We start from the raw sequence: 12,443 nt of genomic DNA on the forward strand, positions 1-12,443 counted from the left end.
CCAAATATTCCATTTCAAACAATATAATAATTATGTGAGATTTTTGTATGAACAGGAGTTAAATCTTTTTTTTTAAGCAACACACAAACAAATAAAACAAATCTAAATCTACAGAGGTAAGTCATCAGACAAAATTAGCATTTTTAACAACTACTTTCAATGTTTCCCCGCTTAGAAATTGCCCAGTAACTTTTAAAGACCTTTGCCTGAGCCCAATTATCTAAATATAGTTCAAAATCTTTTGGGTAATTCAAGATGCAGTTGACCAACGTGTGTTTTTCTGGTTGCGTAATTACTGTAACTCAGTGCAAAAATAACATAATTATCTATTGCTTACTCTTTGATTAGTTTTGTTGTCTTATCTAATGTGAATGTTCCTTTATGGATTTATTGGAACAATTACAATTCTGATGTACTGATGGTCAAATTTAACAAATTAAAGCCTCCATAAACTTTAGTGGATAGATGTAGAGGAATGTATTTAGGTGCTATTTTCATTTCACTATAATTAGAATTATGGCACGTCATTTTGTTATACACTATAAAATAAAAATTTTTTCTATTTACACTTAGAAATTGCTAGTTGCTAGGAAATGACAAGTAACATTAACATTTAAAAAATAAATACATAATTGTATATGTATATGTATATGTATATATATGTATATATATAAAAAAAAAAGAAAAAAAAAAAGAAAGTCACGTGGTTCAGAAGATTACTAAAGAATATTCATTATTGGTTAAGCTTTAAAGAAAGTTTTGGTTAAACCTACAACAGATTATGGGCCCCAGAGCTGTACTGAACCTTACAGAAAAAGTTCAATCAGTTCTTAGTATAAAGCAGACAAAATCTCTCATTTTATCTGCAATCAAACTGATGGCTCACACCCTCTCAAAAGCAACTTCCTATAAAAGTCACCGCCTCTCCATTAGTGCTGTCTGGAACAGTCACCCACATCAGGTCCATGTGGAAGAGCATTCACTCTGTAATCAAAGGTAAAATGTGTGGTTTTCAGTAAGAAAGTGTCACAGATTGAAAAAATAAAAATGACAAGCTTATTTCATTATGTGCATCCGGTTCCCAGGTTTCCAGCTGGGATAATCAGCAATAAATCGCATTTAATTTCCCTGAGAATGTGTGTCCCAAGTCCTGAGCTTGAATATGAGACAGGATGTGGTAGAGATATGTTAGCAGGACTTTCAGTAAGACTACCATGTGCTCCTACATTATTTTTCACTCTGGAAAGAAGAAAGCATTAGCACTTCCTGACCCATGATAAGCTGATGTATTTTTGTATTTATTAACAGTGTGTTCTCACAAAATAGTAAAAAAAAAAAAAAATACAAATCTTTCAAATTCTTTCAAAAGAAAACTGGATATAAATAAAATCCCAAAATACTGCACAAAGAATCTAAACCTAAATCTACATTGTTGCTGTATATGTAACGTTACACGAATTAACTAAAGAATTAAGTTTTAAAATCGCATTTTTTTTCCTAAATCGAAATCGAAATGTGAGGAGCCAAAATTCTAACAGAAATAGTTACTTAAAAATAATTTATTATAATAATAAATAATTGTATCAAATGACACTAACCCCTGGTGATAACTTAAAACATTTTAATATGTGTAATGCTGTAAGGTTCGATGAAGAGCTAAATATGGGTCATGATCCATAATAAGTGATGGGACTGCATGTCCTCCATAACAAACATAAGTTGAGGTACAGCTACCACAATAAATGTACATGTTTACCTACATGGTTTATGCCCACTGCAGTTTTAATTCATGTGGTCACTAACCAAACCTGCTTTTATCGGCTTTCCAAATGGTTTAAGTAAAATACTGATGCTCAGTCTGACTCTGAAGTGCTGCTTTGCGCGGGAATCTCTCACCTTCATGAAACAACGAGAAATGCATGACAACATCTCGGTTACGTACGTAACCTTGGTTCCCTGAATAGGGAACGAGATGCTGCGGTGACGTCACCACTATGGGAACATCTTCGGTGTGACGAATGTCTGAAGCCCTATACCATCCCGCCAATTCTATTGGCCAAATAGCGCGTGGCACCGCCCATGCATGTGTACGCATATATACCTGGTGCCGCGCGCCATTTAACTCAGGTTTGCATGACTGAAGAAGAAGAATGCTATCAAGGTATGGCACGGCCAGGACCGCAGCATCTCGTTCCCTATTCAGGGAACCAAGGTTACATACGTAACCGAGATGTACCCTCTCATAGGTCACTTCAATGCTGCGGTGACGTCACCACTATGGGAACGCTATGCCATAACGCCTGACGTACCTGATAGCTGGGATCCAAGGAAGCATCTGCTCAAGCGGAGAGAACCCGGGAGCCAGGAACCATCCTCACATCCAGACTGTAAGACTTGATAAAAGTGCTCGGTGAGGACCAACCTGCCACAGCACAGATATCATCCATAGAAGATCCACTGAGAAAAGCTTGAGAAGAAGCCACTGCTCTCGTGGAATGAGCTTTAACTCCTAAGGGCGAAGCGAGGCCGCACGCCTCATAGGCTAAGGATATTGCCTCCACCAGCCAATGGGACATGCGCTTTTGTAACTGCATGGCCTTTATTCTTATGTCCAAAACAGACAAACAGCTGGTCAGACTCACGCCATGGGGCAGTACGATCCACATAAGTCTTTAAAGCTCTCACAGGGCAAAGACTTAGATCTCCAGACTCTGCCACAGCAGGGGATAAAGCCTCCAGGACCACCTGCTGAAAGCGAAAGGGATTAGATACGACCTTAGGGACATAATTAGGCCTAGGTCACAACAACACTTTCACAGAGCCCGGTGCAAACTCCATGCACGAGGGTGAGACAGAGAGAGCCTGTAAATCCTCAACTCTCTTGAGGGAGGATAAAGCCATAAGAAGAAGTGTCTTCATAGTCAGGATTTTATCTGGTACAGTTTCCAAGGGCTTAAACGGATGCCCTGACAAACCATGCAACACAATGGATAAATCCCATGAAGGAACTCGCACAGGGCGGAAAGGCCTCAGCCGCCCCGCACCCTGTATGAAACGAGAAACCAGTGGATGACGGCCCACTGAGGCACCATCTATATATTCGTGGTAAGCTGAAATGGCTGCCACATAAACCTTCAGGGTGTCTGGTGTCACTCCATCCGAAAAACGGTCCTGAAGGAACTCCAGTACTGAAGCCACTGGGCAGTAAACTGGATCCATATTATGAGTTTCGCACCAGGTCGTAAACAGTCTCCACTTGAAAGCATGTAAGCGTCTCGTAGAAGCTGCTCTAGAATTCAGTATAGTCTCGGTGGTTTCAACAGAAAGACCGGGACATATTAACTCACTCCACTCAGAGGCCACGCCCACAGTTTCCATAGATCTGGCCTTGGGTGCCAAATCAGTCCCTGTGCTTGCGATAATAAATCCTGTCTGAGGGGAATCTCCCATGGAGAGCCCGCTAACAGATTGATCAGATCCGCAAACCACGGCTGTGTGTGCTACCGCGGAGCCACCAGCAGCAGCTGTTCCACTCTGTCCAGCCGTATTCTGCATAATACCGCTGGGATCAGATGAATTGGGGGAAACGCATACAAACTGGTCCTGGGCCAGTTGTGAGCTAACGCATCCAAGCCCAGGGGCGATGGAGGGCATAGGGAGAACCATAGCGGGCAATGGTAGTCGTGCTTGATGCGAATAAATCCACTTTCGCTTCTCCGAAAATCTGCCATAGGAGATTCATCGTCTGGGGGTGCAGTCTCCATACCCCTTGCACCAGAATCTGTCTGGATAGTAAATCCGCTCCGAAGTTCAGTCGTCCAGGGATATGAACAGCCCGGATCGACAGAAATTTGTCGTGAGACCAAAGAAGAATATGTCTCGCCAGCCAGCACAGGGGGCGAGAGCGTAATCCTCCCTGATGATTCAGGTACGACACGACCGCTGTGTTGTCTGATCTGAGCAGCACATGACGGCTGATAAGCAGACTCGAAAAATACTGGAGAGCCAGAAAAACCGCCAGTAATTCCAATCTGTTTATGTGCCAGCTGCGTTGTGCCGCTGTCCACACTCCGTGAGCTGGGTGCCCTTGACAAACAGCTCCCCAACCGGTCAAAGACGCATCTGTCGTGACAGTCTCTCGGGAAGCACAGATCCCCAGCCGAACCCCGGTACGGAGAAATTCGGCTGACATCCATAGTTTTAACGACATCACACACCTCCGTGTCACCGAGATCATTCGATGCGGAAGACAACGGGGTGAAATATTCCGTTGTTTCGTCCACCACTGAAACGGGCGCATGTGAAGTAATCCCAGATGAATTACGGGAAGAGCCGCCGCCATTAGACCTAAAAGTCTGAGGCACAATCTCACTGTCACTGCGCAACCCGCTCTGAAGCGCCGCATGCATGACGCAATCGACTGAGCGCGCGGGAGAGAAAGCTTCGCTGTCATCGCGCGAGAGTCCAATTCTATTCCCAGAAAGGTAATCCATTGAGAGGGGATTAACACACTTTTCTGGAAATTCGTGCGTAAGCCCGGGCTGTGTAAATGATTCAGCACAAAATCCCGATGAGAGTGTGCTTGAGTCTGCGATTGCGCTAACACCAGCCAATCGTCCAAATAGTTTAAAACCCGGACGCCCTGGAGCCGCAACGGGGCCATAACTGCGTCCATGCATTTTGAGAAAGTACGTGGGGCTAGAGCTAAGCCAAAGGGAAGAACGCGGTACTGATACGCTATGCCCTCTAAAGAGAATCTGAGGAACTTCCTGTGTCTCTTGATGATCTGAATATGAAAGTATGCATCCTTCAGATCGATCGTGACAAACCAGTCCTTTGGTTGAATCTGAGACAAAATAGACTTTACCGTCAACATCTTGAATTTGCTCGGCCTGAGTGCAAGATTCAGACGGCGTAAATCCAGAATGGGTCGTGATCCACCGTCTTTTTTTGGTACCACAAAATAACACAAAATGTAAAACCCTGACTCCATCTGAGAGGGGTGTACTTCTTCTATAGCCCCTTTGTTCAGTAGAGCTGACATCTCCCGTCGCAGCACCGCTATATCCATCGGTTTCACCACCGTGGAAAGAATTCCGCGGAAAGGGGGTGGGCCTTTCCGAAACTGAATGGTGTATCCGTGACAAATTGTGCGTAACACCCATTGAGAAATGCCGGGCAAGCGTTCCCACGCGGCCCGAAACAATATTAGCGGTGTTCGTGCACAGGGGAAGTGTATGCCTAAGAGTCGTTGCATCTCGTTGTGCGTAATCCTGAAACGTGTCCACGGCAGGAGTTAGGCCAACAGATTGAACATCGGGCTCTGCCGCTAGCGGAAAAGCGGCGGCTGTGCGAGCCATCATGACGGGCCATCCATGCAGGGCCCTTTGAAACGCCCCTCGAACTCTGAAAGCTAAATTGCGCAGAGTGTCTGAGGGAGCGTTTGGCGTTACAGCTCGATCCAATGCTGTTCGAGGCGCTGTTTGCAGCGAGACAGTCAGAGTTTGAGCATGGGGTCTGCAATGAGAATGTTGGATGCGCGAAAGCGGTCCAACAGTGCTCTCTAGCGGAGGGCACTGTCCCTGGCAAGCAGCGAAAGGATCAGGAGCTGCTATTCGGTGCCCGAGAGTGAGAGGCGTTAGCCGTCGAACTCAGGTTCAACCTCTTACGTTGACGTTGTTGAGCCGGTGGGACAACCCTAGGGCGTGGGAGAATGCGCGGGCGCCTGTCGGCGTTCAACCTCCCTGGGTCTGCGGGGAATCAGCTGGCGGAAAGCTGTTTCGCTGCCCTGAATTTCTCCACCACTGAAGTGACAGCCTCTCCGAACAAACCGTCCTTGGAAACAGGGGCATCCATGAGAAAAGATTTATCCTTCTCCTTGATGTCGGTGAGATTAAGCCAGAGGTGGCGCTCAACCGTGATCAAACCGGCCATGGAACGGCCCACTGCTCGAGCAGTATGTTTGGTAGCACGAAGCGCCAAATCCGTTGCCCGCCGTAATTCCTTTACCGCCTCAGGTGTAATATCCTCCCCTTCATCTAATCCTTTTAACAGTTCCGCTTGGTAGGCCTGAAGGACCGCCATAGAGTGGAGTGAAGCAGCCGCCTGGCCAGCGGCCATGTAGGATTTCCCCACTAAACTGGACGTGACTCGACACGCCTTAGAGGGAAGAAGGGGGCGAGACTTCCACGCCGCGGTCGAATTAGGCGCGAGGTGCTCGGCGAGAGTATCTTCCACCGGCGGTATCGCTGCATAGCCATGGTTTGCCATGTCAGAAATGGTGGCGAAATCCGCAGCCGCAGCGTTTGTAATCTGTGCCGAGAACGGCTGTTTCCAGGACCTCGAAACCTCAGCAGGTGTGTTTAATTAGGGTTGGTGCTAAACTCTGCAGCCCTCCAGTAATTGAGTTTGACACCTCTGCCACACTTAATGTATAAAATCGTTGATCATTTTTAATAATTGTTTTTAAGCAGTGCCTGTATGCGTATGCAAGACATGATTTATGAAACTGATATAAACAATTTCAATACACCAAATAGCTATTATCTATCTATCTATCTATCTATCTATCTATCTATCTATCTATCTATCTATCTATCTATAAATTAACATAACCAAGCGACTTACCACTGTTATTGGTATTACAAGGATAAAATATTTTACAGAAGGGAAATTAAGAGTCTGGCTGAGACAAGTACTTGTTGATATGTTGATAACTGATTACTGATGCATGCCTCAGCAGGCGATGTGGTCAAATCCTGCACACACAAACAAAAAAACCTTTTCACATATATTATTAGAGGCTTAAAGGGAAAAGTGCAGTTGGGGGTCAGCGAAAGTCCAGGGGAGTGTGTAAAACACTGCACCTGTTCATATGAAGACACTGGTTTTCAGGAGCAAGAGTACTTTAAGAGACACTCTAGCTTAATCATTGTCTTCTCTCAATAATATTTTACTTTTAATGTATTTGCTGGCTCCAGGATGGATAATCATGAACAGATTGTTTCAGGCTAGCTTGGCAATCTAACAACAATTCTGTTGAAAAGTTTATAAAGCTTTCTAGAGGTCAGTGTTCTGTGAAAACAGAAAAGTTATTTATTTACTGATTGATTTAGTCAGCGATTCTGCATGCCTTCGTATATTTTCATCTGACACTACAAGCAGTTAGCCAAAGTTTTGCTGGTTTATTAGTTTAATGAACACTTACTCAGCACATGTACATAGCTACAAAAGATACAACTATTTTTTGTCGAATAAAAACAGTGTTAATGTATTGTGATATGAACAAAGACATGACACAACGAATTTAAAAACATTTTCCTCACCCTGTCGTCCTCTGCTGCAGATCAAGCCTGCACAGTTGTCTTTAGTAATAGAAAAAAACAACACTTACATTCAAATTAAAGAATCAGTAGTGGTACTGTGTCCCATACTCCACAGTTTCAGAAGCATGAGCATTTTTTCAGACATTTTGTCAAACTGTTCATTATGTCTCTCCCACAGCTGCAGGAAGAAGCTCTGAAGTTCTACTTCCTCCTCCACAGCACCTCACCTCATTGATCTAATTGCTGTAGCCAGGGGCTCTGTGACCAAATATGTTGTTTTGTGTTGTGTCCAGCCTTTAATTATCTCTCTTGAATGCAAAACTAAGCCTAATCTGGACTAATGAGAAGTCAAAATATGAGCTAAATAGAACTACGGGTGGGAAAAAATAACCCCTGTGGTACTACATAGAGTTTTCCCCCATCGAGATTAAATGACAGGCTCCAGTGAGGACCATTAGCAACTTTCACACCACAGTCAATATCTCTTAGTCTGTTTATGAAGTGGAGCTTGTGTCAATCGAATTTTCATTAAGTTTGAGATGATTATGGAAGAAATTGCCAAAAATTAGAGCAAGAACTTCAGAAAATGTTTAACCGGTTAGAGGAACCCTCCACAGTTAAGAGAGTCTGACACGCAGATGCTTATATTGAAATGTTTAAATTGGCTTTTCATTGGTTTTAATTAAGATTTAAGGTTTACCACAATGGGCTTCCCTTGGTTTGGGAAAAAGACCTGGTTTGTCTAGGTTTTTCACTTTGAAATAGATGGGTTCCCTCTCCATGCTGTAGCTTCAAATGTTCTTCAAACCTTCACTCCTAACATAGCATCAAGAAGGGGAAAAAAAGAGGGCGCAACAATTCCCATGAGATGCCAGCTCACTCATGAAGTGGAACTCAATAATCCATTTATAATCTGTGATGCACCTCTGCTCTGACCATGCTGGAAGTGCCCGATGGAAACAGATAGTGTTGAGATACTTTCTGTCACAAACATTTCCATTGGATTTAGAGAATCTATCCAAACAAAGAGTACAAGCTCTCCCTCTCTCTCTTCCACTGACATACAATGAGTCTTGGCAAACACCTGTCCCTACCATTGTGAAGAACAACTTGGCAGGCTGATCCAAAGAGGGAGATGTGGGGAGGAGGGTGTGCTAAGCTGGATGCGTCTAGGGAGTCGCAGAAGTTTCTGAGAAACTCCACAACCTGCTCTTTCTCCCCTCACAGCTTCCATCTCTTCCTGTGGATAGACATCCAGGAGACAGGCTTGGCAATTAAAGGACTGTGCATCTTAGAAAAGGAGCATTATGGATTTTTCCTTTTTATTCTTTATAAGTGTGGTTGTTTTAATACTGGAACAACAAGGTAAATGACTATCATCTTCCATATATATATGTGTGTGTGTGGGGGGGGGGGGTGTGTGTGTGTGTGATTTTGGCTTTCTGTTTGAATCTTGAACTTGAAAAAATGCTCATCTAGTTTACATAGAATTGTATCTAGCAAAAGCCAATAGTGTTTAAATTTCAGATTCTCCCTCTATTTTCACAAATGTACATATTAAAAATTTAAAAATACAATTTCTTGTAATGTGAAGGGATGAAATACTGGCTGTTAATGTTTAAATGAAATAATTTACCCTTCCCCATGTGTTCCATGCCTGTATGACTTCCTTACCAATATTCTTTTAAAATATCTTCTTTTGTGTTTCACAGAAGACATAAATTCATACAGATTTTGACAATTAAAATTTTGGATGGAATACCTGTTATTTTATTTTATGTTGCAATTAACTGATATTCTTTGATAGATTTCAATTATCAGGTGTTTTTTATTTAATAACACCAGTCACAATATGCAGTTTTTGTGCTGTGGGTAGCCTTAATTTTAATAGTGTGCAGAGTTCATAACCAGTGCGAACCATTTCTGTAAACATTAGATCAAGCAATGAGAAAATTCAGATACCTGCACTGTGATAATTTATTTATTTTTTGTTTTACAAGGGAAATTTGAATCAATTGACATGGTTGCAAGTTGGCTCACAATTTTTTACCATAGAAGAAAGGTTTGTTGTTGAGCTCTTAAGTTGCAGTATTGGATGTATGCAGTGCAAAACTCCAGGTTATTTGGCTAGGATAATGAACTGTATAGCAAAGAATTGTTATTGCAGTTAATTGCTGGGAGTGAAGTCCCATTTTCCTCAGTAGTTTCGAGTTTCAAGGCCAGTATCCCACAGGCCTGAAATTTTAAGGTTTTAATTTTAATAACAGCAGTCAAACTACTTGGGATTAGTAAATGTTTACATTTAATTGCTAACATGTTAATGCTAACAACAGAAAACCTCTTGCTGTTTCTTCAGGTGAGAAAGCCTGGTTTACTGTTGGTGGTTCTGAAATTGTGTAAACCCTTACTTGTCTTTTACAATTCTGCACCGATCCAACTCGGCAGTCCTCTCTCTTTTCTTTTTTTTTGTCACAAAATACCAATATTGAGCTTGTGAAGTCTAGCCTGATCAAATATTACAGGGATGAAGAAAACGTTTCCTGATTGTCTTTCTCACGATTTAGGGTAGGATTATATAAAGTCAGTTGTATGTGAATTATGTCAGGCATTTTTAAACAGACATTCCAATGGATTTGTAACAAATTCCAATTTCCACATCTGAGCTACTCTCTATGATTAAACATCCTTACCTGATTTATGAACACTAACCCCAATGCTTCACCAGGGAACCTCAGCTGGCGCCTTCAGGACATAGATGACAAAACAAAAAGTTTGACCATTTATTGTGTATTCCACATCAAACTTCAACAGTTAGACCCCCATAGCCTTGTTATAGTGATGGATCACAGTGATCACTCTCAGATCACTTTCCACTAGACCTGGGCATTCAATTTCATCCTCTTCTATAAAGCCTTACAGCCTCAGGCCCTGTTCACTTGACTGAGCACCTCAGAAGTCATTCTGGTTCCTGGGGTCCTGCTAATACCCCTTTCCATGTATCCTGAGAAAAACTAAGAGACCTCTTGCATCTTGGTCTTTTGTCTTTTCCTTTTTTTTTTTTGTCTGTTGAAGACTTACCTTGTTGCAGATGAGTACAAGATCTGTTTTTGATTCAACTTTTAAAACCCCAACCATCGGAAGCTGTAGTGGTGGTTTGCTTTGTAGCATCTACATGCGCTGCTGGAATCCTAGAGGCAAAAAACGTGGTTGGCCACAGATTCTTATTTGCTGTCTTCTTTAAACATGGCCCACATGGGCCATTTGGGTTTTCATTCACCACAGCCTAAATGAAGCTGAACCATAAGCCATTTTGTTTTGAGCTTCTTCTTTTTTATTCTTTTGTCAACTACATGAAAACTGGAGTTGTATGGGAATCTTCAGGATTAAAACAAAGTGGACCTCGAAGACACAACACTGCTGAAATGTTTAGACAGCAGCAACAGCTTAGACATGTTATGTCTAACATCAACAAGTGAAGACTATTATTTTGACAAATTTTGAGTTATTGTTTCAGGTGTATCACATCAAAGCAAAAAGACTTATGCTTTGGATAACATCAAAATATTAGCCAGGAACCAAGTAAATTCTGTGATTTAGCATTTTGAAGGCTGTATTCATAGTGTTACCCCATTTTTTACTGCAACTATCAATTGTCGAAATAATTATAGTTTTCTATTTTAATATATTTGAATGAAAAGAATAGGAAAAAAGATACATCTTTTGTAACATTATCTTTTTTGTAACAAGATCTTTTCTTTGTATTTGTGTGTCCCAGGGTCCCATGCAAACAGAAGTCCATCTCTGAAAGCTACTCCACAAATTCACCGTCGTGAACGACGCTGCTCCTGTGAAAACCTGAAGGACAAAGAATGTGTGTACTTTTGCCACATAGGAATCGTATGGGTCGATACACCCAGGTACATCACCCAAACATTGATTTGTGTATGTCTTTGTACAATACATTGTGTAAAGAAGAGAGAAGTGCAGGTTGAGATCTGTTGGGGACTGATGCTGGTAACCTGTACACTCTGAAAGCACGTATCTGGTTGTATTTAAGTGTGTGGTCTCTTTAATGTGGCCCACGCATGAAGACCTGAGGACAGGCAGGCTGGCTTTGGTGAAAAACAACCCAGAAACCTGGTCTGTCTCTCAGGAAGTGAAACCCAGTCAAAATTCGAATTCAAATAAGCAAAAGGCTTTTGGTTCTGTTCATGACTTCGAAAAGAGTTCTACATTGTGCACAAGAACATACATACATATACATATATATATATATGCAGCATATATCCAGTTGTTGACTGCTTGTCTAGATGAGTTTATTTTTAAATGATTTATATATTAAAATCTACATTAAAAACTATTTTTCAGTCAGGTCATTCCCTATGGTGTGGGTTCACTTCAAATGCGCCTAAGACGAGATGTGGTGCGATGCCATTGCACAGACAAGAGAGATAAAAAGTGTTTGCGGTTTTGCTCTTACTTGGATCTCCAGCAAAAGTGAGTGTCATTACTAAATTCACTGTATTTGACACACATTGTGGCAGCTGGATTGTTTTAATGATGCACTACTTGGTATTCTTTTTCAGAGATGAAAATGCCTCAGTCAAAAGGTCCCATCCCAGAGAACAATACAAGTACAGATTGCCCCAGAGACCAAGGTGGCACAATCCAATACAAACAACCTGAGAGAAATGAAAAAAGCTATGCAGTAACTTCATAATTGTAGTAATAGTATATTATTACTATTTAGGCAGCAAGCCTGGCCATGTGTCTGAATATGTGAGCTGTGAATGGTTTACATAGAACGCTATTAGACATCATTTCTATTACTTTGACTTTTCATTAAATGCTAGCATCTCAACAGTGACAGTACATGAAGCAAATAGGAGTGATACTGTATATTATCTAACTGTCAGTGTTTTGTAGAATACTGTAAAACTATCGCTTCTTATTGACATTTAATATATATTGTTTGATGTTTTCAATTTTGATTCCGTATAGTAAGTACATTTGGATATTTATTGAGAACAATAGCGACTTATGGGCACTTTATGTTCGCTGATAATCATACAATCAAATTGGCCTCGGGTGAAGATTAATCTGGCATTTATGCTTAGG

At 41.7% G+C, this 12,443-nt stretch overlaps 1 protein-coding gene across 1 annotated transcript; it reads left to right on the forward strand.

Annotated features, from left to right (window-relative positions):
* Positions 1-8,491: 8,491 nt before the first annotated feature.
* On the forward strand, positions 8,492-12,443 carry LOC132091827 (endothelin-1-like). Its single transcript, XM_059497929.1, has 4 exons — positions 8,492-8,690; positions 11,101-11,242; positions 11,694-11,822; positions 11,912-12,443. Exons 1-4 carry the CDS (start codon positions 8,633-8,635, stop codon positions 12,009-12,011), a joined length of 429 nt encoding a protein of 142 aa, XP_059353912.1. The 5' UTR covers positions 8,492-8,632; the 3' UTR covers positions 12,012-12,443.

Source organism: Carassius carassius, chromosome 18 (genome assembly GCF_963082965.1).
Source record: "Carassius carassius chromosome 18, fCarCar2.1, whole genome shotgun sequence".
Classification (NCBI taxonomy): Eukaryota; Metazoa; Chordata; class Actinopteri; order Cypriniformes; family Cyprinidae; genus Carassius; species Carassius carassius.